The sequence below is a fragment of the Geotrypetes seraphini genome, chromosome 7, assembly GCF_902459505.1.
Source record: "Geotrypetes seraphini chromosome 7, aGeoSer1.1, whole genome shotgun sequence".
Classification (NCBI taxonomy): Eukaryota; Metazoa; Chordata; class Amphibia; order Gymnophiona; family Dermophiidae; genus Geotrypetes; species Geotrypetes seraphini.
This window is the reverse complement of record NC_047090.1, coordinates 37,437,080-37,463,101: the sequence shown is the minus strand read 5'-3', so window position 1 is coordinate 37,463,101 and position 26,022 is coordinate 37,437,080. Positions and strand designations below refer to the sequence as shown.

The following is a 26,022-nucleotide window of genomic DNA, read 5'->3' as shown; positions in this document are numbered from 1 at the left end:
CCCCGTTTTAAGAAAATATTATTGTATATCGCCTAGAATTAAGATAGACGATCAATCAAATTTTTATGAAACTTGAAACTTAAACAAAAATGATCTACGCTCATACTTAAGTCTTTGTTTTCTTTTGGATATGAAGTAAGTCCACTATGGAGGTTAACCTGAAACATAACATAATATAACATAAAATTTTATTTGTATAGCATGATACACCGTGAAAGTTCGATGTGGTTAACAAGAATCAACTAAAAACCGGTGAGGGTACAAACACAAACAGCCTAGGAGCAAGGTACGATCAACATCAGATACAATCACGGTGAATCACAAACTTTTTGTGTCTACATGATTTTCGGAGTGTGTGAATGTGAGAGTGTATCCTGTTCTAGAATACATGTTCACTTGTGATGTTCTGACTTGGACATTCATATTCCGAATTGGACGTCTTTTCTAAAAAGCCATTCATAATATCATAAACTGGCCACCATGTTTATCATACAGCTTTATGTTAAAGAAAGGCATGGCTGTCAGAAAACAATCCAAATATTCACTAGAGAATAATGATTAAATAAAAGTTAAAACTTTATGGGGCTTATAATCAAAACTTAAACACATCTAAAACCCAGCCCAAGTCGGCACTTGGACGACCTATATTTTGGACATGCCCAGGGACTTATGGGGCCTCTGAATGCCGCTGTATATCCAGAGCTGAAAGGGGTGTATTTGGAGGAGTGGTTGGGGTGGGATGTGGGCAGGATGTGGGCTGACCTAGACTTCCTGAACAGAACTTATACGTTGTGAGTTAGATGATGTAAAAACAGGTATAAGTGCCAAAAAGGTTTTCAAAGTGACCAGATATAACTACTGCAGAGACAAAGTAAAGACCCACAAACACTCCACCAGTGTTCACTGACCCCCCCTCATACCCCTAAAATATAAGAATAAAAATGTACATACCAGTCTCCAGAACATCAGCATCTAATATAGGAAAGTCTAGTAGAGCTCTCTTAAATAGCCTGGGGGTGGGCTAGTGAACCATAGAAAGGAGGACCCAGGCCCATAAGCCACTCTAACCACTACATGTGGGTGGAACATGTGCACCCTACTGCCATGTAGAACATAAGAACATAAAAAATGCCGCTGCTGGGTCAGACCAGTGGTCCATCGTGCCCAGCAGTCCGCTCACGCGGTGGCCCTCAAGTCAAAGACCGGTACTCTAAATAAGTCCAGCCTCACCTGCGTACGTTCCAGTTGAGCAGGAACTTGTCCAACTTTGTCTTGAAACCCTGGAGGGTGTTTGCCCCTATAACAGATTCCGGAAGAGCGTTCCAGTTTTCCACCACTCTCTGGGTGAAGAAGAACTTCCTTACGTTTGTACGGAATCTATCCCCTTTCAACTTTAGAGAGTGTCCTCTCGTTCTCCCTACCTTGGAGAGGAAGCACCTGCAGCTATAAGGGCTACTGGGGTTGTAGACAGGTGGGGTTTGGGGAACTCACCATAACCTATTAGGGAGTTCTGGTGAGATGTTTACTGTATGTGGCACCCTTTTTGAGAAGTTCACAGCAGTGCCCTTTAAGGTACCCCACTGCTCTGTTGCCATGGCTGGGTGGCCAGTCCATCACAGTGCTGGCCCCTCCCACGTCCAAAAGGTGTTGTTCTGGGCATTTGAGACTTGGGACGATTTTTTGGAAAAGAATGGGGTATAAAGATAGACACGGTCTGGACAAACAATAAATAACCTGGGCGTCCATATAGACAATTCTCCCCCCCCAAAAAAAAAAAAAAAAAATATATATATATTTTAGACTTATTTCTCGAGAATGGACATTTTCCCACTGTTGACTTTGGGCGTCTAGTGCCATATATCCGAATCGGATTTAGACGTATCTTTTGATTATGCCTCTCCAGGAATTGAAGAAAGTTCTGAAAATGTCAAAACCACCAAAGCAGAAAGGAAAAATACAAAACTAATTCAGCAAGACCAAGGTCTGGTTTTTAAGCCTTTTTTATTCCATTTTATTTTGTCAATGGAAAAAAAAGGTTTCATAAATCATGTTCCCAAGTCTTGATTTCACCCCTATAAACATCTGAAAATGAGTTGAGCTTCTCTTCATGGCTGTGGTTGACAAGTGCACATTCATTTTAATGGTCAATAAAGCTCAAATCAATGTGCTAATTTTGGGTTTATTGACAAAGTGTATTTAACTTCTTTTACCTTAACAAGCAGTTCTGAACGTGCACTTCTGCATTGATTTAAGCATAGTCAAAGGTTTGATGCTTACAGAAAATACAATTTTCTGAATATCCCATATTCACGTGTTACTGAAAGAAGGTAAGTTGAACCTTAAACTTTTATTGCCAAGATGCAAAAACAGCTAGTGGAGGGCTTCTCAAACTTTTCTTCAGTGCAATCTCAACATTCAAGCAATCCCAGCCTGCACCAGGCTTCCTTCCATCTCTTCCTGTGTTCCGGGTCAGTCTCTACTCTCTACCCTCTCTGAGCCATGTGTACCTGGATCGACAGCCACTCAGGGCGGAGCACCCCATCCTCAGGGCCAGGAGTAGGCAACAAGGGTGACAATCCAGTTGAGTTTTCAGGATTTCCCCAATGAATATGCATGAGATCTATGTGCATACAATAGAAACAGTGCACGTAAATAGATCTCATGCATTTCCATTGGTGAAATCCTGAAAAGTCAACTGGATTGCCGCCCTTGAGGACCGAGATTGCACACCCCTGCTCCAGGCAGTAAGGGGGGGAGTATGTGGAGCAGTCGCAGTGCCACAGTCTCTATGTGCCGTCAGCTCTGCCAGTCCCAACCCTCCCCCACTGCCTACCATCCCCCCCTTGGTATTCTAGAGCTGTAGGCTGAGTTACAACGTTCTGTGGCCCTGCATGGGACCATTATGTCTTGGTGCAGATGTAGGGTTACCAGATTTTACTTTAGTAAAATTTGGACCCCTAGACCAGCCTCTGGGCCTGCCCAGTTCCTTCCATCTCCACCCCATTACGCCCCAGTCCTGCCCCCAATTCTGCCTAGCCCCGCCCCAGTCCTTCCCATCCTCCACCCTCCCTCCTGCTGCCTGCTGTCGTTGGGCAGGAGGGCATCCGCGCTCCTGCCCAACGCAATTTCGAGGAAGCTTGCCTGGTTTTGAGAAGTCAGCCAGACCCCCGGACATATCCTCGAAAAGGAGGGCATGTCCGGGGAAACCCAGACATCTGGTAACCCTATGCAGATGTGTTATGACCCCAGATGTGAATTCTGTAACACTCATCTGGTGTTATGACCTAGAGTGTGAAAATCATTGTGTCAATGGCTATTCTTACAATCTGAAGAAAATGCAATGGCTTCTTACCAGAAACTGCAAGCAATCCAATTGATCTTTCTCTCCCGTCGCCTCGTAGCTAAGTTTGTGCAGAGCACTATTACCATCGAAGTCAATCCAGTTTATATCAGCACCATAGCTCAGCAACAGCTAGGAGGAAGAATTAAACAAATGCCATACATTTATAATTGGAATTATTTTCCAAATCCCCAAGAAGGATATTTATATTTATATATACTGTACCTTTCTTTCTCCATAAAAGGAAACAAGGTCAAACATCATTTATCATTCCATAATAGTAAAAATAGTCCTAAGAACAACAATGTGTAGATTAGAACTAGATTTAGGGGTACAGTTATCAATGGGGGCTACCACTTACATGCTAGGAGACTTAGTTACTAATAAATGATGAAGAACCATAAATTGAAACTGAATGCAGAGAAAACCAAATTCCTACTACTAGAGAAGGAACAAAAGCAATCTATAACAGAACTGGAAGTAAATACAATCAAATATCCCATACAGAGCACTCTAAAAATTCTAGGAATACAACTAGATAGACGCTGCACTATGCAGACACAGATACACAAAGTCATACAGAAGGCATTCTTCACCATGCGAAACCTAAGAAAAATAAGAAATTTCTTTACCAAAGAACACTACAAGATCATTGTACAATCCCTCACACTCAGTAGCTTGGATTACTGCAACAGCCTCTACCTAACATGTCCTAACAATATGATAAAACAACTACAGACAGTTCAGAACACTGCCATCAGACTCATCTACTGTCTCAGCAAATTTGACCACATCACTCCCGCCTATATAGACTCTCACTGGCTTCCGATAAAAGCAAGAACTCAATTCAAGTTCTATTGTCTACTGTTTAAGATAACCCATGGAATTGCCCCCTGTTACCTAAACAACCGCCTAAACCATTACCGCTCATCCAGATCAAGAAAAACTCAAAACCTATTCACCTTCCCACCTAATAATGGAACCCGTCTTAAGAAACTATACGACAGCCTTCTAGCGACACAGGCAGCAAAAATTGACCCCACAATCACCAAACTAATGATCAATACAACAGACATCAAAGTGTTTCGAAAAGAAATCAAAACATTTCTATTCAGAAAACACGTCATTACCAACTAATATCCTCCCTTTATGCACAAGCTCTCCCTCAATAGAATAACACATTAATTAAATTCTTAGAACCTTTCCTATCATACATACTCTGATTCCTATATAAACATTTTCCACACTATCCAATAAATTTATTACTTCATTATTAGGTAACTTCCAATCTGTAAACCGTATATACTGATAATCTCCACTATATTCTGTTATCACTTGATTCCCTTGATATGTAATTCTCAAAATTGAATCCTCTACCACAACATGTAATGTACACGAATCACTGTTATGTAATTTATCTAGATAATCTATATTACGCAATTCTTTTGGTAATTCCTATAATTTGTATTCCGCCTTGAACAATATATAATGTATAATGTATTCGAAATTAATTTTCCTATGAACTGTTTTCCTACCTTCTTCTACTCTATGTTTATAACCTAACTAATTTATTTTTCTCAAGTACTTTAGCAAGAATGTGAGCCTTTGGGACAGTCAGGGAATTCTAAGTACTTTCTCTTCATCTTAATTAATCTTACTTATTGCATTTCTTCTGTTTATACTGTAAACCGCTTAGAACCTCACGGTACAGCGGTATATAAGAAATAAAATTATTATTATTATATTATAAATCAGGTTAATAGTAAAATAATCTGCCTTAATGAAAGCTCATATTGATAACTTCACTCCCTTAGCGTGAAGAGTTTTAGTCTCTGGTAACCAGAGCTGAGATTGTGATGTCATAAAGCCTCATTCCACCAATAAGAACCAACCTCATCAGTGATGTCACAATGGCCGACTGTCCTATACTTGGCTCACTTTTATTACATGTGGCAGTGATTTTGATTTCTAGAGACATTTCTTTTTCCTTTAATTAAGGGGGGGAATTATCAAAATGGGCTACAGGTTATTTACTGTTAATCCCAGTTATTAGTAGCTAGGTCTATTTGCATAAAATGAACCTGTACTAAAAAAAAAATGCATGAGTTAATGGTCAAATAACAAATCTCAGAAGTAGCCTATCTTAATAACTTACCCCATAACCATTAAAAAAAAGAACATAGAAACACATCAAAATGAAAGCATATGAAGACCATATGGCCTATCCGTCTGCCCAACTATGCCATCTACTATCCCTGCCACTCCTTTAATAATAATAATAATAATAATAACTTTATTTTTGTATACCGCCATACCCCGAAGAGTTCTAGGCGGTTCACATTACTTAAACAGAGATTACAAGTGGTTACATATCAAATTGATCATAGAGTAGCAGACAGCAAGGAGAGAGTATTTACAAGTGATTACATATCGAATTGATCATAGAGTTGCGAACAGCAAGGAGAGAAGTAGTGGGAAGAGGAGGGAGAACAGGGGGGGGCGAGGATCAGAAGGGGGGGGGGAAGAGGATTGGAAGGGGCATTAAGGGTCTTGGTCTCGGAATAGGTGAGTTTTGAGTAATTTTCTGAAGTCGAGGTAGTTGTGGGCCTTGAGGACCATTTGGGCTAGCCAAGGGTTTAGTTTGGCGGCTTGGAAGGCGTAGGTTTTGTCTAGGAATTTTTTTGAGTGGCATAGTTTTAGGGAGGGGAAGGCGAAGAGTTGAATTTTACGGGAGTTCTTGTAGTTGTGGTTAAGGGTGAAGTGAGGGGTGATGTAGCTTGGGGATAAACCAGATATAGTTTTGTAGCAAAAACTTTAGAGATATGTATTACGAATCTACATATTCTTTTTTTAATAGATATTCCAATACCATTTTAAAATGATTAAACAGACTTTCAGAAAGCTAAGTTCTCTAGGTCCGATAACCAAGATATTTTTGTCTAAAGAAAACTAGCTGACTATGAGGAGATGCTGAAATGTTCCTAGGCCAACCAAGAAGAGAATGACATGGATATGGTTCAATCAATGATCTGAAACAGTGTCAAAAGAGAGGATTTCATTTCTGCAAATAGGCACTTAATGAAATAAAATAACACTGTTTTCAGCTACAGTGGAAAAATAATGCTCAGAATATAGGAAGTTGGTTGGTTGGGCTGAGAACTTTTCCCTCTCATATGTGATAAAAGAGAGCAAAGTATAGAACAATGAAGCCATTGTGGCATCACTGATGAGGTTGGCTCTTATTGGTGGAATGAGGCATTATGACATCACAGTCTCAGCTCTGGTTACTAAGCTCTGAAACTCTTCACACTACCAGGGGCTGCTGAAAAGTTCTCAGCCCAGCCAGGAAGAGAATGAGGTGGATATGGTTCGATCGATGATCCGAAACAATGCCAAAACAGAAAATTTTGTCTCTGCAAATTGGCCCTTATGGAAATAAGACAACACTCTTTTCAGCTAAGGTGGGCAAAATAACGCTAAAAATATAGGAAGCTGGTTGGTTGGGCTGAGAACTTTCCAGCACCCCCCTCGTACAGCCCTTTAAGCACTGCGCTGGTACTTACCAGTCAAGCAGTTGTGGTATGAAAGCCATTAATCCTGCTTGAGAGGCTAAATTCAAATGTGCGGACAGAAAAAGCCACTGAATTATTTATGAAAGTTCTGAATGAAATTACTCATCACAAATGTCTGTGTTCCGACTGTCCCCCACAACATAGGCTGGGTTTTGTTTTTTTTTCCTTAATGTTCTTTTGCTGTCTACCGTCCTCTCTTCAACCCTAGGCTAAATTGTGCTGCAGACGATCTCCAGCTCTGATTTACTGCTAATGCTCACCTCAGCGCTTCCACTTTGCTAAAGAAAGACTCTTTCAAGAGCTCATTAGGTGGAATCAGGGCCGCCGAGAGAAAATCCGGGCCCCGGTACAAAGATGGTGTGTGGGACCTTATACAAAATTCTGCACATATGTATGTGTGTATATTATTATTTATTTCTAACAATCGTAGACAATGGACAAGACAATGAAGCCGTTGGCACAGTGCGCAGCTGCCGCCAAGAGAGCGAATAGAATGCTAGGTATAATCAAGAAGGTTATTACAACCAGAACGAAAGAAGTTATCCTGCCGTTGTATCGGGCGATGGTGCGTCCGCATCTGGAGTACTGCGCCCAATATTGGTCACCGTACCTTAAAAAGGAAATGGCGATACTCGAGAGGGTTCAGAGGAGAGCGACACGTTTGATAAAAGGAATGGAAAACCTTTCATACACTGAGAGACTGGAGAAACTGGGGCTCTTTTTCCTGGAGAAGAGAAGACTTAGGGGGGGGACATGATTGAGACCTATAAGATCATGAAGGGCATAGAGAAAGTGGAGAGGGACAGATTCTTCAAACTTTTGAAAACTACAAAAACGAGAGGGCATTCCGAAAAGTTGAAAGGGGACAGATTCAAAACCAATGCTAGGAAGTTTTTCTTCACCCAATGGGTGGTGGGCACCTGGAATGCACTTCCAGAGGGCATGATAGGACAGAGTATGGTATTAGGGTTCAAGGAGGGATTGGATAATTTTCTGAAGGAAAAGAGGATAGAAGGGTATGATTACTACACAGGTCCTGGACCTGTCGGGCTGCTGCACGAGCGGACTGCTGGGCAAGATGGATCTCCAGTCTGACCCAGCAGAGGCACTCCTTATGTTCTTATGAAACATTTAGATAAGTACATATAGGTATAAATGTAATAATAAAATAATATATTTATAATAGTAAAAGACGTGTATGATAGCATTTATTGTCTGCCAAACAAAGGTGCTTCCCTGGCCTTTTTCTTAGCGAAACTCATCATCAAAATTAATCTGTTGTGCTAGATCAGACTCAATATGTCACTCAAAAGTGGTATTTTATCATTGCCATGGCCTTTTACAGCTTTGCGCTCGCTCAACGCTTCACGATCTTGTGCGCGAAAGTTCTCGCGCCGCTCTTTGTCTGACTTTGTAAGGACGTCTCCTTCTCGAGACAACGAGATATTTTGGTTTCCGTGATATTTCCTGGGCTTCGTTTGGCCCCCTTGAGCGATGTCCCGGCTGCACCCCCTCTCCTCGGGCCCAGGTTTACTATAGAGAAGCAAGGTATCAGGGCCTACGTGGAAATCTAATCTAATCTTATCTAATGCTTGGCTTTGTATACCGAGACTTCAATCGAGGAAAGCTCGTCTCGGTTTACAATAGTTAATTTAGGCAATAAGAACTATAGAGAAGGAGATATCAAAGAGAATTAGTTACCAAAATGCATAAGAACAGGATAGTTTTCAAAGACTTAGGAAAAAAGGAAAGGGAGACAGAGCTTCTTAGAAAGAGTGGAAGATTGTTCCAAAGTTGAGGGAACTTGAAGGTCAAAGATTGACCAAAGATCTTGACTCCTTTGATACCTTGCTAGAAGGACAGGATAGTTTGAATTGTTGGTCACCCCTTGCAAAAAAGAATCTATAAAGATTCCAAGATAAAGGAACTAGGGGAGTGAAAATACCATAAATAATTTTAAAGATGACACAGGCACATTTGAACTAGACTCTGAAATACACAGCGAGCCAATGAAGACTATGAAGCAATGGTGTCACATGGTCGAACTTATGCTTCCCAAAATCAATCTAGCAGCAGTATTCTGGACCAATTGTAGTCTGGAAAGCCAGGTTTCTGTAATACTAAGATAAATGACATTGCAATAATCACGATGAGATAAAATGATTGACTGAACTAGAATGGAAAAATGGTGTTGATGAAAAAGATATCTAACCTTCCTCAACATACGCAAATTGAAAAAGCATTTCTTAATCACAGAGTTAATTTGATCCTTGAAAGAGAGTGAGGATTCAAGAAGGACTCCTAGGATCTTGCCAGAAAACTCGATTTGTAAGGAGGATCCAGAAGCCAGTGTTACAGAACTAGGGAGATAATCCAATTTTGGGCCCAGCCATAATAATTTCATCTTAGACGCATTCAGTTTCATCCGAACAGCCTGGGCCCACATTAGGAGTTTGGAGGTACAGAGATTAACTTTAGATACTAAATCGATGGTATCCGGATCTATCTCTATCAGTATAAAAATATCGTCTGCATAAGTGAGTAAGGTTTTGCAGGTAGACAACTTAAAAATATTAAGGGTAGTCATGTAAAGATTAAATAATATTGGAGAAAGTGGAGATCCCTGAGGGACTCCACAAGGGGGCTGCCAGGAAATGGATGTATTACCTTCAAAATTCAGTGAATAAGAGCGATACAGAAGGAATTTGGAGAACCAATCCAAGACTGTTTGGTGGAGACCTATGTCTGAAAGCAGCTGAAGGAGAATGTCATGATGAACCACGTCATGATGATCGACTGTCGACTCCGGGCGGCTTTCCCGCAGAGGAGAGAATCCTGCATTCACCGTGGGCCTCATCTGGGGCAGCCTCCTTGGAGCGGCTGGGGCACGGGCAGTGTGTCTGGGAGGGAATGCATGGATGGGAGAACATCGCAGGGGAGGAGACATAGGCATCCTGGGACTGTCTGCCAAGTCTCTTCCCTGAAGAAGCCCTTTCTGGAAACGTCAATCGCTCCTCCTAAACTTACTTGCTCCACTTCATCACTGACGCTGAAACCGTGGATTGAAGACAAGGTTTTATTTTATTTTTCTTTCCAGCTTATGATTTATCTTTAATCTTATCTATTGTTTTGCCTTTTGTCTTTGTTTTGTTCTATTTCTATCATTTAAATTTCTCCAGAATTCTACTGTTCAACGGCTCCCCCTTCTGCTTCTATTCCTTTCTCTCCTCTCTTCTACCTTCCAAAGTATTTAGATCAATGCTGTCTTGTTAAAATGTTTATTTTATTTTTATTTTTCCTCTAACTCTACTTTTCACTTCTCTATTACCCTCCAGGTACTTTAGTTAGATTGTGAGCCTTCGGGACAGTAAGGGAATTTTTCAAGTACCTTTCTTATTTCTAATCTTAATGTATATTTTTTGTAAACCGCTTAGAACCTAATGGATGTAGCGGTATATAAGAAATAAATTACATTACATTACATTACATTACTAAAGTTAGAACGGAATCCGTGTTGAAATGGCTGGAGTAGAGAGAATTTTTCCAAGTAATCAGTAAGTTGGCTAGCTACAATTAACTCTAACATTTTTGGCAGTAGGGGTATGTTAGCAATTGGTCGATAATGAGAAGAAGCAGAAGGGTCTAGAATAGATCATCTTTTTTTAAAAGAGGGGAAAGTGTTATTTGTTTCATTTCAAAAAATACCCTTCTCAAATGTCATTTCAATTTTCTTAGTCCAAGTTATCCAGAGGTGTAAATCCACTATGAATAGCTCCTGAACTTAAATCCTTTTTAGTTACTATCAAAGGGGCTGAGCTTCAGATCCCCGTGTGTTGTATGTGTTTTACAATCACACTAGAAAGGGAATTAACCTCACTGGCTCATGCTCCCCTCCTGCCCTGTTGTTAATCAAAAATACTTATAGTTCTTAAAACAGGGACTTAATTTTTAGATCCCGGGCAGGGTTTGTTGAAAATAGGCAGTGAAAGTCGTTGTTACTCAATCTTTCCTGCTGTCTCTGCTAGTCCCTTCGCCAACGTTAAGCTAGCTGTCCGTTTCGCCCTCAGGCTGTGTCAGGGTGCGGCTCTATGATTCACAAGCTCACCACGGCAGAGAGTGTTAAAGTGTTAGAGCAGTGTTCTTCAATCATCGGTCCATGGACTAGTGCCGGTCCACAGAAATTTCCTGCCGGTCCACAGGGCCAGCACGTGCATCAGGCCCAACACAGTGTTTCTTCAACTGCTGGTCCACGGTGCGATCGATGCGGTGTTATCTTAGAGCCAGCTCCCTCTTCCTAACTAATTCAGTGCACAAAGCCACAGGCAGTGGCTCCTACGGGCATCCTACGCCTGAATCGGAAGCCTTCTCTCTGACGTTGCAACGTCAGAGGGAAGGCTTCCAAATGAGAAACGGGACGTGCAAGGTGCAATTAGTACTATTATGGGGGCGGGGTCTGGGGTGGAGATTGGTTAGAGATGGGCGGGATCTGGCCCACGACTTAGCACAGTGTTCCTCAACCGCCGGTCCACGGACCGATGCCGGTCCATAGGTGTAAAAAGGTTGAAAAACACTGTGTTAGAGTGTTGAAGCTCACCACGGTTAAAGTGTTATTTGTCCCATAGAATGTGAAAAATAACCTGTTTCCAGAGAAAAATTAAGTAATGCTTCGGAAGGTATTAGTAAATAGGTAAGATGGGAAAGGATCCAGTAAATATCTATTTACTCATCCTTTTACATAAGCTAAGGACTTGGGATTCAGAAACTGAGGAGAATGAATGCCAAAAACGATCAGTTGGAATTTCATCTATAGAATTTTTGGAATGAATAAAAGAATATTCGATTTCGGTTGTAGGAAAAGATTGTCTGATAAGGGAAATTTTGTCTTGAAAGAAACAGGCTAGAGTTTCCGCAGAGGGAGAAGAAGGATGATACATTTTTAGATACAGTATTAGTGAAAGAGCGTCAAAGCTTAAAAAGTGTGCTACTTTGATTAGAAGACTTAACTGTTTTAGAACCGTAATAAGATTTTCTTGCTTTCCTAAGTTCAAGATTGTAAGATCTGAGTGCACATCGCCAAACTGACTTATCCGAATCAGAGCGAGATCTTTTCCATCTCTTTTCTAGCTTTCTGCAGTTTTGTTTCAAAATTCTATGAGAAGGTACAAACCATGGTGTATTCTGAGTTTCAGTGATCAATTTAGTGGTAACTGGAGCTAAAGAATGATAAGTGGATTCTGTAAGGGAATTCCATTTAGACCAGATTACATCAATAGAATCTTCCCTAGGAGAGCGAGGGAGAGTGGTTAGAACTTGAGACCAGAAAAGTTCTGGACTAATTTTCTTTCGTTGATGATTGGGTCGAAATAGGAGACATGAAAATGAGAAGTGAAAATCTTTTGAATTAGGTTTGCGGGTGGCCAAGCCAAGTGGAACACTTCTCATTAGGGATATGCGCAGCTAAATCTTTGTGGTATGGCAATATATAAAAATAAAGTTATTATTATTATTTATTTAGGGCTGCTTCCCACAATTTTCACTATATTCTTTTCAGTTCATTTCATTCTTTCATGCTAATGCATTTTCTAATGTGCAGAAATTCACTTTGCTTGGAGGTTAATTCAGTTATTTGTTTCCTAATTTTCGATATGTTATATGTGATCTTATATCTCGCCAAATCCTCCATAGTGGAGATTGAGGTGCGTTATCTCTGAGAAATGCACACAGACTGTAATTCCCCACATTCTATAAAGTTGGGCATCCAACTTTTCACATACCCACAAATTTTGCATATGGCACCTTATATTGTGCTCTCAAATCGACGCATACGGTCGATTTGCACACACAACTTAATTAACAAGCCTAATCAGTGTCAATAATTGGCAATTAAGACCTTGTATTTGATGCTAATTAAAAATTACATACACAACTCAGTAGGTGTATTCTATAAAGTCTGCATGCCAGTTCTAGGGTGTGAATCTGTAAAGGTGCATGGGCCATGCTTTATCTCTGTGGACAACCCTATCTTGTCGGCTTGCAAACTCGGGGTCATCTTTGACTCCTCTCTCCTTCTCCATTCAGGTCCAACAATTGCTAAAGCCTGTTGTTTCTTCCTCTATGATATTGCCAAAATTCGACCTCTCCTTTTTAAGCACACTACCTTAACCGCACTTTCATCATGCCTCGCTTAGACTACTGCAACGTGCTTCTCTCAGGTCTTCCATTCAACCGTCTCTCTCCCCTTCAATCCATTCAAAATTCTGCTGCACGACTCATATTCCGCAAAAACCACCCTACTCACATTACCCCTCTCCTCAAGTCACTTCATTGGCTCCCCATCCATTTCCGAATACAGTTCAAACTCCTCCTACTGACCTACGAGTGCATTCACTCTGCAGCCTCTCAATCTCTCTCCTCACTTATCTCCCCCTAAGCACCCCCCCCCATGAGCTCATTTCATCTAGTAAGTCCCTCCTACCCATATCCTTCTCCTCCACTGCCAACTCCAGACTCTGTCCCTTCTATCGTGATGCACTGTATGCCTGGAACAGGCTGCCTGAATCATTATGTCAGATTCTATCAATAGCAGTATTCAAATCCGAGCTAAAAGTCCACTTTTTAATGCTGCTTTCAGCTCCTAACGCCCACTCACCATAAGATATCTATGTCCATCTTATCATTCTCTCTGCAAGAAACTTCCTAAGCCCTATATGTCCTGTCTCTGCAGGTTAGATTGTAAGCTCTTCTGAGCAGGGACCGCTATTACTTCTTAAATGTACTGCGCTGCATACACCTTTCAGCGTTATAGAAATGATAAATAGTGGAAGGTGAAGGAGCATGGGAGGGTCATGGGCTCTAATTGACACTTTATTGGTACTATTTCATACCTAATTGGTACCAATTAAGGCCAATTATAGCCAATAAATTTGGCATCAATTAGCAGTTACATGCACAATTGGCCTTTATCGCTGTTCTATAAGGGCTAGATACACTAAAGATACCGACTCGATCGCCGTTGGCTGAATCTCTGGCCGATTCTCCAGCAGCAAATCGATGCGCTATCATTTGCATGCAAATGATTGGCCACGAAAACCCTGGCCCAATATACCGGCATCTATGTTAATGACACCTACTGGCATCTGACGATTTAGACGCCCCTAGGCATGATTCTACAAATGGCGCTTAATTTTGAATGACACCATTTATCTAATCATAACTATGAAGGGGGCTCTACATATAGACAGCGTATGGATGAGCTAAGGACGACCGAGAGGGTAAATTGGGAGAAGGAGTAGCGCTATACACTAAGGAAAGCATCAAAACCACCAGAATCACAGATGTTAGATACACCGGGGAATCCCTCTGGGTGAACCTGGCCAAAGGGAATGAAAAATGCCTATACCTTGGGGTGATATATAGACCTCCCAGGCAACAGGAGGACAAAGACATGGAATTAATCGAGGACATAGAGAACATCACACTGCGCGGGGACACAGTAATGCTAGGAGACTTCAACATGCCAGATGCAGATTGGAACACACTCTCCGCGACTACGGGTAGCAGCAAAAGTATATTAACCTCCATAAAGGGTGCACGTCTCAAGCAATTGGTATTGGAGCCCACCAGGGACCAGGCGTTACTAGACCTAGTTCTCACCAACGGAGATAGCGTCACGGAAGTCTCAGTAGGAGACACACTGGCCTCCAGCGACCATAATATGGTATGGCTCAACCTCAAGAAAGGTTTCCCTAAGACAAACACAGCAACAAGGGTTCTCAACTTTAGAGGCACAGACTTCAACCGCATGGGAGATTTTGTCCATCAGGAGCTACATAAACAAGCAATATCTGACAATGTGGAGGATATGTGGTCGTCTCTGAAGTCCATCCTACACGAAGCAACAGACCGATACATAAAGACAGTAAGTAAACGCAGGAGAAACAAAAGACCCCAATGGTTCAGTAAAGAAATTTCAGACCTAGTTAAACAGAAAAAAGACGCATTTATCACCTACAAACATTTAGGCAGAGATGGGGTGAAAGAGGACTATCTAGACAGATCTAAAGCTGTCAAAACAGCAGTCAGAGAAGCCAAACTCCGAATGGAGGAAGAGCTAGCACGGAAAATTAAGAAAGGGGATAAATCTTTCTTCAGCTATATTAGTGACAGGAAAAGAAACAAAGATGGGATAGTACGCCTGAAGCAATCGGACGGTAACTTTGCGGAATCAGATTCTGAGAAGGCAGAACTACTAAACAAATACTTCTGTTCAGTGTTCACCCGCGAAGCGCCGGGAGCTGGTCCACAGCTGCAGACGGGAGATAACCAGAAAGACCCGTTTCAAGATTTTGAATTTACGCCCAGTAGCGTCTATGACGAACTATCAAGACTCAAGGTAAACAAAGCCATGGGACCGGATAACCTACACCCCAGAATGCTCAGGGAGTTAAGGGAAGTCCTGGCAGAACCATTATCTGTTCTTTTCAATCTTTCCCTAAGCACAGGAAGGGTCCCCTTGGACTGGAAAACCGCCAACGTAATCCCACTCCACAAAAAGGGCTGCAGGACAGAGACAGCAAACTACAGACCAGTGAGTCTCACGTCTATAGTGTGTAAACTCATGGAAACACTGATCAAACAGAATCTTGACACAATCCTAGACGAAGAAAAACTGCGTGATCCACACCAACACGGGTTCACCCAGGGCAGATCCTGCCAATCTAATCTGATTAGCTTTTTTGACTGGGTTACTAGACAACTGGACGCCGGAGAGTCACTGGACGTGGTATATTTGGACTTCAGTAAAGCATTTGATAGCGTCCCTCATCGAAGATTACTGAACAAGCTGAAATCGATAGGATTAGGAGACACTCTAATTACATGGGTTGGGGATTGGCTGAGCGGTAGACTTCAGAAGGTGGTGGTGAACGGTACCCCATCCGAAGCATCGGACGTGATCAGTGGAGTGCCGCAGGGCTCGGTCCTGGGCCCGATTCTATTTAACTTATTCATAAGAGATATGACGCAAGGACTTAGAGGAAGGGTATCATTGTTTGCTGACGACGCCAAACTTTGCAACATAGTAGGCAAAAGCTTATTACCTGATAATATGACACACGACCTACTGTTGCTGGAACAATGGTCAACTACTTGGCAGCTAGGCTTCAATGCTAAAAAATGCAAGATAATGCATCTGGGTAAGAGAAACCCGCGTAGAACTTATGTACTAAATGGTGAGACCTTGGTTAGGACCACGGCGGAACGCGACCTAGGGGTGATCATTAGTGAGGACATGAAGGTTGCCAATCAAGTGGAGAAGGCTTCCTCCAGGGCAAGACAAATGATGGGGTGTATCCGCAGAGGTTTCGTCAGCAGGAGACCTGAAGTTATGATGCCGTTGTACAGAGCCATGGTGAGGCCTCACTTGGAGTACTGTGTTCAGTTTTGGAGACCACACTACCGAAAGGACGTGCTGAGGATCGAGTCGGTTCAGCGAACGGCCACCAGGATGGTCTTGGGGCTCAAGGATCTCACGTATGAAGAAAGATTTAAAAAATTGCGGCTGTACTCACTTGAGGAAAGAAGAGAAAGGGGAGATATGATTGAAACATATAAGTACATCACGGGACACATCGAGTCAGAAGATGATATCTTCTGGCTCATGGGACCCTTGACCACCAGAGGGCATCCGCTGAAAATCAGGGGAGGGAAGTTTCATGGCGACTCCAGGAAGTACTTCTTCACCGAAAGAGTAGTGGATCATTGGAACAGACTCCCACTCCAGGTGAAAAAGGCCAGCAGCGTGACGGATTTTAAGAGAAAATGGGATACTCACGTGGGATCTTTAAGGGAGTAAATTCAGGGGAGGGGATACTTGGAATGGGCAGATTTGGTGGGCTATAGCCCTTTTCTGCTGCTTTTTTCTATGTTTCTGTGTTTCTATCACCACATGATGCATGCACCACCATGGTTAGGTGTGCAATTGGGCATGCCAATTTATGTCACCCATCAACCTTTCGTAGGTAGTTACGCCTAAATTTTGGTATTTTGTGCAAGTATTCTATAACGTAATAAATTTGATTATAGCACTTTTCTTCAATGATTCAACTTATATGGGAGCCTTAATCGAATAACTTAATTGATAAAGCAATCATTTATTGATCCACCAGTGACTCTCATTCGCTAATTTTCCAGTCAACTCAACGATCCTCAGGTGGTGGTGGTGTTTCTGAGGATCATTGAATTGACTGGAAAATTAGTGAATGAGATCAATAAATGATTGATTCATCAATTGAGTATTCTATAAAGAACATAAAATAGCTCTACTGGGCTAAACCAATGGTTCATCTAGCCCAGTAGCCCGTCTTCACGGTTGCCAATTCAGTTCACAAGTACCTGGCAAAAACCCAAATAGTAGCAACATTCCATACTACCGATCCCAGGGCAAGCAGTGGTTTCCCCCCATGTCTGTCTCAATGCCATACTATGGACTTTTCCTCCAGGAACTTGTCAAAACCTTTTTTTTAAAAAACCCAGCTATACTAACCGATGTTACCACATCCTCTGCCAATTTGTTCCAGAGCTTAACTAGTCTCTGAGTGAAAAAATATTTCCTCCTATTGGTTTTAAAAGTATTTCCTGTATCTTCATCGAGTGTCCCCTAGTCTTTGTCATTTTTCACGGAATAAAATGTTAATCAACTTGTATCCATCTTACACCACTCAGGATTTAGTAGTCTTCAATCATATCTCCCATCAGACGTCTCTTTTCCAACTTAAAGAGCCCCAACCTCTTTAATCTTTCCTCATACGAGAGGAGGTCCATCCCCTTTATCATCTTGGTCACTCTTCTTTGAACCTTTTCTAGTTCCACTATATCTTTTTTGAGATAAGGCGACCAGAATTGAACACAATATTCCAGGTGAGATTGCACCATGGAGTGATAAAGAGGCATCATAATATTTTTAGGGCTCCTTTTATGAAGCCGCGTTAGCGGTTTAACGCTCGTAATAGCTCGCGCTGCGCCGGCCACGCTAGCCGCTACCGCCTCCTCTTGAGCGGCTAGTGCGGGGGTTAGCGCATGATAAAAAAAAGTCACAGGCGATAAAGCTGCTAACGTGGCTTTGTAAAAGGAGCCCTTAGTCTTGACCTAAAGTATTTATAGAATTACTAGTGTTTTAGCCCGTTACATTAACGGGTGCTAGTAGATATATATATATATATACCTCGGCGTCGACGACTCCCGCCCGCGTGCCCAGAGGTCGGCGTGCGCAAGCCCCAATGACTCCCTTCGGCCGCACTCGCACCCCGCGTCTCCTCATCATCATCGACATGGCGGGCCCGCCACCGCTGCATCCCCCCCTGTCCCCGGCGCCGACCCCCCGCTACCAGGAATGGATCCTAGACACTCGACTCGCCGACCTGGAGCGCATCTGAACTTTGTCTGGCCGTGCGTGGTAAACGCGCATGCACACTCTGCCGGCCACGGAACTACAGATCAGGCATCACGGCAGTGCAAGTGCGCATGCACGCTTAGCGTTTTATTATAAGAGATGGCTAAGCATGCCCCATTGTGGCACCTCTATCTTGGTTCTTCTTAATTATAGGAAGTTCAAACACTAGATTGACCTGTGCAATTTAAAAACACTTCTCCCTTATCACAGGTCCCTTATTTATTACTTCAATATTGCATACTTTCCATACATTATTTTCTAATATTAGTGAAGTACTCAGCCACAGCCTATCATGCTCCATTAATAAAAAGCATAGGCTGCCAGAGGAATTGTTATTGCACCTCACAGTTCTCATGCACCTCTATCTTGGTGCCAAGTTATAAAATTGCCCTGAATATCATTTTGGAGTCCGAGTACACATAGTTAAGTTTTGAACCTTGGGAGTCAGTCGGTCTGTAGCTTTTTATCATCCTTGAATTGTTCAAAGTCCTCTTTTGGTAATTACCCTAAATAGCAATGCCTTAATAGGAAATGAGGTCAGGTGTACTGCGAAGCGAAAGAAAATTGCTGATTGTTAAATCTCCAGATGATCTACAGATATAATTATGTAAATATTTTAATTAGCAACAATTTCAGAACCAATAACTACTCATTCTCATTTTTACTGTGATAGTAAAAAGGCAAATTAGGTTATACTTTACTGCCGAACCACTTAAAAATGAAAGGGAAAGCTTCAATGGTCTTTATAATAATTGGAATTATGTGCAATTTAACGGGATGCTGGGAGCACAAGAAAAGGGACTGAGAAATTCCCCGTGACCTCCTTTATAGCCCAAGTAAACAGAAATTACACATTATGCAAACCAAACAAGCACCGGAAAGCACCGCTATGAAACCAGGTCTTTCACCCACAGTAGGAGAAGAGAATAAAATCTGCATGTCCTCCGGTGGGGAGAAACACATCTGCAGAGGGGGATGTTTGCATGAGAAGGAAATGTTATTAGAGCTAGGAACATTTACTAACCATAAAAATTAAAAAAAAAATAAATCCATGAACAATTAATCCATTAGAAAGATAGAAATAGAACACAGTTGATGCTTATCCTTTTTGAAAACAGAAGCAAACAATTAGGTTTTCATAAGCAGTGAAATTCATATCGAAACCTAATTGCTCACTTCTGGTTTTGTACCATCTAGCAGGACCGCTGACCCAGGCTAAGGGCTCCTTTTACTAAGGTGCGCTAGCGGTTTTAGCGCACGCAACGGATTAGCGCATGCTACAGCGCATGCTAGCCAATAAACTACCGCCTGCTTAAAAGGAAGCAGTAGCGGCTAGCGCACGTGGAAATTTAGCGTGCGCTATTCCGCGCATTAAGGCCCTAGCGCACTTTTGTACAAGGAGCCCTAAGTGTCATCGAAACACGGCCCGTGTAGGATCCGGCTTAAGTCAACTTTCAAGGGAGCAATTGGTGTGTTGTGCAATTGGTTTATTGTGAAATTATCTTGGCATATTTATTTCTTAATTTTATATTTGGACATTTTATCCTTAATACACGTTTGGATTTTATAAATCCTGTGATATCCAGCGATGACTGTTCCACTGTTGTTGTTTTGGACTCACCGTCGGTATCGTGGAACACAGGTCCTCTTTCTTTTCGTCTTTGTGTTTGCTTATCTTTTTTTAAAAGCCTTAAAATAAGAGTTTGAATTTGCCCTGATTGTTAATTTTTATGATAGCAACTACTTCTTCCATCCACTCGGACTCATTCGTTATTGAGGTCAAGTGCAAGGTTATATGATCCACGTGTTTTTTCACTAAGCCTATTTGATGCTCGCTTACTATTTTCTCGATGTTAAATGTATGTTATATGTTTCCTACTTGGTCTTCCTTTGGCTTTCCATCCACTCTGTCATTGTATATGTAAGCTTTTGGGGGATGCTAATTCCATAAGTCAGTATTCAGCTGATGACATTCCTTGTGGCTTTGGTCAAGTCTATTCCGAGGTTAATTTAGAAGACTTATTCACAATTTCCATGTTAAAATAAATGACAGCCTTTATATAGGCCAGATTCTGTAAGCCTAAAAAAGAGAGGCGCCTACATTTAGGTGGCCATTGCATGTCAATCACACTTAGGCGTCCATTACAGAATCGCGCTTAGCGGCGCCTAACTTAAAACTTAGGCGCCTGTAATTTAGGCCAGGGTTTATAGGTGCCTAAGTCCTTTAGAGAATCATGCCAAGTGGTGCCTAAGTATTTCTCCACCCCTAAACACGCCTACTTTGGTATTAGGCGCTGATAGGCTGATAGAATCACGCCTAAGAAAATAAGCGCCTATTTCCCCATTAATTTTTATTGTTTTTCAATTACGAGTTTATTAAAGCTCATAATTGAAGCCAACTTTGGCATCTCTTATAGAATTTCTCTCTATGTGTATAATGATCTTTCTATGCATACTTCCCATGGTCACATGGGCCACATAAAATTCAATGACGGGCCACAGGTTACCCCTGGTGTAAGGGAATCATTCTCCTGAATCTATATACTTCTCCAGGAGGCAAACAGCTGCAGGATTTGCAGAAAAGGTCTGCCTTGTAAAGGCATCAACAATGAATGTGGAAATCTGCATGATCTTTTGACAACTCAACATTGCATTCAGAAGCTCTCTCTTGCATACTTTTTAAGGCTGCAGCGTTTTTAATACCATTTTCCAAATTGTTAATATTTTACTAAAATAAGCAACAAAAACTGATAATCATATATACTCTAGTTTAATGTTTAATCTAATTCCTGAACCAGACCTCGGCTTCTTAGGCTGACCAAGCAACAGGGCTGGTGCAGAAATAAAGTCCATAGGCAAATCTTTACCCTTGTGCTCCCTAGCAATTAAATTTTCAGGCCATTAGGCCCCCCTCTCCTGAAACTTTGAAATGCAGCAGTCAATATGGTGATTCGGTGTAGGATGGGCTGGGGGAGGGCACCAACGGTAACTCCACTAACTTGGAACATGAGAACGTTACTGGACAGACTGGACAGAAGATAGCCTGCAAACAACGGGATGGTTGGATAGGCTGGAGTGAGCTTAGATGGCAACTTCAGCAGCTGGACCCTAGGACAATACCAGACTTTACAATCTACGGCCCAGAAATATCAAAGAAGAGACAAGTTAATTTAATCATGTATTTTTAATGAGAATAACTAATGAATCATTCAGGTCTTTATCTGCCGTCATTTACTATGTTACTATGTCTGTGTGGTCAGTCTAGTACAAATGCTGGCCCCTCCTACATCCCAATGACTTGTTCTTTGTGTTTTTCATTTGGATTTTGGATTTTTTTTATTTCTTATTTTTCCAAAAATTGATCAAAAAGATAGATGCACAGAGCACAAACACATCCATTTTCGAAAAAACAAGACAGATGTTTTGCAGTTTTGAAAATGGGCATGTTTGGTACTGGATTTTTGTGCGTCTTCTGAAAAATGTCTAAACGCAGATTTAGACGTCATATTTTTAAAAAACCCTCCAAATCTGCTGTACACCACCTTGGACGAATTTCTTCGTAAAGATGGTTAATAAATCCCAATTCATCAATAATAAATAGATCATTAAGGGCTCCTTTAATTAAGGTGCACTAGTGTTTTTAGCGCACGCAGCAGATTAGCGCGCGAAAACCCTGTGCTACGCAGCTAGAACTAACGCCAGCTCAATGCTGGTGTTAGCGTCTAACGTGCATGGCATTGTAGCGTGCGCTATTCTGCGCATTAAAGCCCTAACGCAGCTTAGTAAAAGGAGCCCTGCGGTGGCTAATATCCATATGTGCATTCATATTTCATTTGAACAAGAGGCCTGTGAGATCTTTGAAGCTCGAGTTTTAAAGCATCATTTTTATTGATCACAGAGAAGACTAACAAAGTCATTTATGAGATGATTAGTGATTTATGCACAGAAATTGCCTGTCTGAAAATCGCCAAACCTCAGTGCACTGGCATTTATTGTTACAGCAAATGGTCAGGGTTAATAATATAGCTGGATTTCGAAAAAGGTTTGGACGAGTTACTGGAGGACAGATCTTTCAGTATTTATTAACCAAGTAGATGTAGCTATCTCCACCTCATACTTCTGCGAGTGAGAAAGAAGGAACGTATCTCTCCTCTGGGAGACTTAACCATTCTATGATGTTGGTGACAAGATGGTGAGCTTGATGGACTTAAGCCGGAACAGTGTTTCTATCGGCACTGTGGCTTGACCGAGTATGGTATATTTCAATGGGGTGAATAGACGATGGTAATTTTAAACATCTTCTGATTGAATGTTCACACGTTCAGACTTACCAGGTAGACGTTTGGTCTACTATAAGTAATATTTTCCGCATAGATGTTCCCTTCAGGATTCAAGGGCAAGTTGGATGCACACCTTCTTGCAAAACACATTGAGGGATATGGGTAAACTGGGTCTTCAGCAGGGAACACCTGGATTGGCCTCCGCATGTGCGGGTCACCGGACTGGATGGACCTAGGGTCTGATCCGGTGAGGGCATTTCTTATGGTACATACTTTAAGGCTTCTCTCTCAATATATCAATGTTCTTTGATGGATGTATTGCTAGTCCTTCCATTGAAAATTATTTGTACTTCATGGAAAAATCTTTCTCAAGTTTGTTATAATAAATGGTGGGATTTAACCTGTCTTACTTCCAGCTTCCAGAGGCTGTTGTAGACAAGAAAACATTAAATGGTTTCAAAGAAGGTTTGGATAGATTCCTAGAAGAAAAAGGGATTGGGGGGTATAGATAGGTATAGACCATTGCTCAGGCAATGGGCCTGATGGGCCGCCGCGGGTGCGGACCGCTGAGCAGGATGGACCTATGGTCTGCCTCAGCGGAGGCAACTTCTTATGTTCTTATGTTCTTATGTTACCTTGCTAAAAAAAATACTGTTGCTTCCTTCAACAAAACTTGACCCACTCTTAAGGATTAATTTTCTTCTCATTCTTAATATGAACTCTTAAATTTAACTTTCTTTAATGTTGGACATTTCCCTTGTGCTGTTTGATTTTGTATTGTACTGTGAAATATGTTGTTCTTGGTTTTTTGTTCAATCTTTATTTTAAGTTCAATAAGTTTTATTGTTTTATAAGAATGTACAAAAATGAGCAGTGTGTTGTATTGCACTTCCATATTGGTATTTTTCTCTTTTGATACTAAGATGTTGTTCAATCTTTATTAAATTTTTACATTCTACAGAGAAATGCAACGCACAAATACATTATAAAGATATGTAAACATACACAAGAACATTCTTAACAGAAACATAGCATTATCTACCCATCCCACTCTCCCTAACCCAAACCTCCACCCTACCTCCTATTTGTCTGGAAGGTCAATCGTTCCATCACTCATACTGCTTAACGAAATATGGTTATTAAATAAATGAAGACTTTAAAAAGAAAAAAAAAAAAGGCGACAGTTCATGGAAATTTATCCAACCCACTTCCAATCAAGCTGGAAGACGTTTAAATGAGTAGAAGGAAACCAGTGGATGAAAAAGGTGGGAGAGGAAGAGCAACAGATTCACCAGAAGTGCAAAGTATTTTAATTTAAATCAATGGCGTCGTAAAGGGATCTCCCAGGAGTCCAAAGATATTTCTTTTATTTATTTATTTATTTCGGTTTTATATCCCGTCCTACCCAGGAGCTCAGAGCGGGTCACCTTCAGGAAGAATCCAACTTCGAACAATTTCAATCAAATCTAAAGTCTTTTCTATTCAACGATGCATTTGATCTATAACATCTGACAATCTATTTCCATCCTCCACCACAGACGTTAATGCCCCCTCCTATTTGTATTATCCTTTTACGTCTTCCTATCCTATTCAAAATTGTACACTTCTCCCTCTGTATCCGCGGTTTCCGTATCTGCGGATTCGCTTATTCGGGATTTTTTGGCTGCTGACTCTGCCCCCCCAAATTACATCATGATTAAAGTTCCTACCCAGAAACAGCGCATCATCTCCTCCGCCAGCGGCTCTTGCCTCTCACAGCACAGAACTGAAGAAGACAGCGCAGGAAACGCAAGTGCCAAGCGCTTTGAAAATGGACGCGTCCTTCATGCAGGCCCCCGCCCCGCCCCCTCTCATTGCAACATGGAGCGGAAGCAGAGCCTGCACGAAGCCCAGCCAGCAAGATCGAGAGAGAGAGAGCTGCTCAAATACTTGGTATCCGGCACACTTCCAGGTACTTTCAACTCTAGTTATTCATGGTTTTGGTTGCAAAAATGCCGGCTGCTACAAAAAACAGCGAATAGCATATAAAAAGTTATTCGCGGTTTTTTCATATTCACGGCCATGGTCTGCCCGCATCCCCTGTGAATATGGAGGGATAAGTGTATGTCTTCCCTCCTACCTCCTGTAATTATTGTCAGTCCGTAGTGTCCATCTAAATACATACATTGTTTTGTATAATGTGACAAATCTAGTGCTATCCCTAGCTTTGATACAGTGGTGAAGAAGGTAGGTAGTCCCCGAGGCAGGAGAGCTGGTCAGGTTGGCCCTGCAGAATATGAAAAGCTGACTTCACTTGGACTATCCCAGGAGCTAAGAAACTACAGCTCCCAGAAGGCCAGTCTCAGCACAGAAAGCTGTGACTGAGACAGGCACAGCTGCAGAGAGTTTTCTCTCCCTTCTCATTCAGAGCAGGGAGGGGCGAATTAGAGGGGGTTAAAACAGAGCAGCTAGGAGGCTTCAGGAGGAGGAGGAGGAGTCGAGGAGGCTTCAGGGTGTGCTCGGTGAAGAACCCTCTCCTCCTCAACGGAATGCTGAGTAGCTGAACCAAGACTGGCAAATGGTGGACACAGAAGAGCTTACTGCTGACCCAGGGAGTGAGGAAGGAACTCCAGGGGAACCCATGGAAATCCAGGAAAGTCTGGTAGGACCGGAGGAGGTGTCCATGGACATTGATAAGCAGTAAGGGGATGTGTATTGCCTGTGTCCACACTGTAGCTACCAGTTATGCCAGTGATAGTTTAAAGGGGAGTTGTAGTTCTCTCCCTGCTGATAATGAACTGTTAATTGCTGCTTGAAAGCTTTAGTGGTAAAGCTAGCAAATGTTTTGGCATTTTTTTGTTCTCTCTGCTAGCAGCCAAGCTGAGCCGAGAGCTTCTTCCTCACAGCTGTGCATAATTAATTACTTGAAAGGCACAGCAGGGAGCTGTGCTGAGAGCCTGCATGGACCTTGTGAATTCTGTGCTAAAGAAGAGAATACGGTTTACAGAGCTACAGTATGTGATAAGCCACGTTAGGCTGTGAAAACCAGGTGACATGCTGGCCAGGTTTCTTGTTGCCCAGTTGTGGTTTAAAGTGTGTTTCTGTTCTGAATTTTTTCATGCCTGTGAAATGACCCAGCTGCTGGAGCTGAAGCAGCTTAGTGAAAGTTACTAAATCCAAACTACTCTGGTGAACAGGACTGTTTATAGATATGCTAACAAAGTCCAGAGGCTGTGGAACTGATAGGTTAAGATGAGACACACCCAAAAACCTGGACACTGGATTTCTTTGACAGTTTTGCTCTGTTTGAACAGCTTGTGTTTTGCCTCATAGTTTTGAGTGCTTGTTGTGAGGTCTGCTAAGCTGAAGCATTTTTCCTTTTGTTCAATGCAACCAGTGAAC

At 41.9% G+C, this 26,022-nt stretch overlaps 1 protein-coding gene across 8 annotated transcripts in view; it reads right to left on the bottom strand.

Moving 5' to 3' along the window:
• LOC117364282 overlaps positions 1–26,022 on the bottom strand; it is a 202,894-nt gene that overhangs the window by 35,890 nt on the left and 140,982 nt on the right. For all 8 annotated transcript variants that reach the window (XR_004540203.1, XM_033953322.1, XM_033953325.1 and 5 more), the window contains exon 20: positions 3,353–3,472. Coding sequence is in view for 7 of the 8 variants with exons in the window: in XM_033953322.1 (XP_033809213.1) it covers positions 3,353–3,472 (120 nt within the window). In the remaining variant the exon portion in view is untranslated. The remainder of the gene's footprint in view (positions 1–3,352; positions 3,473–26,022) is intronic.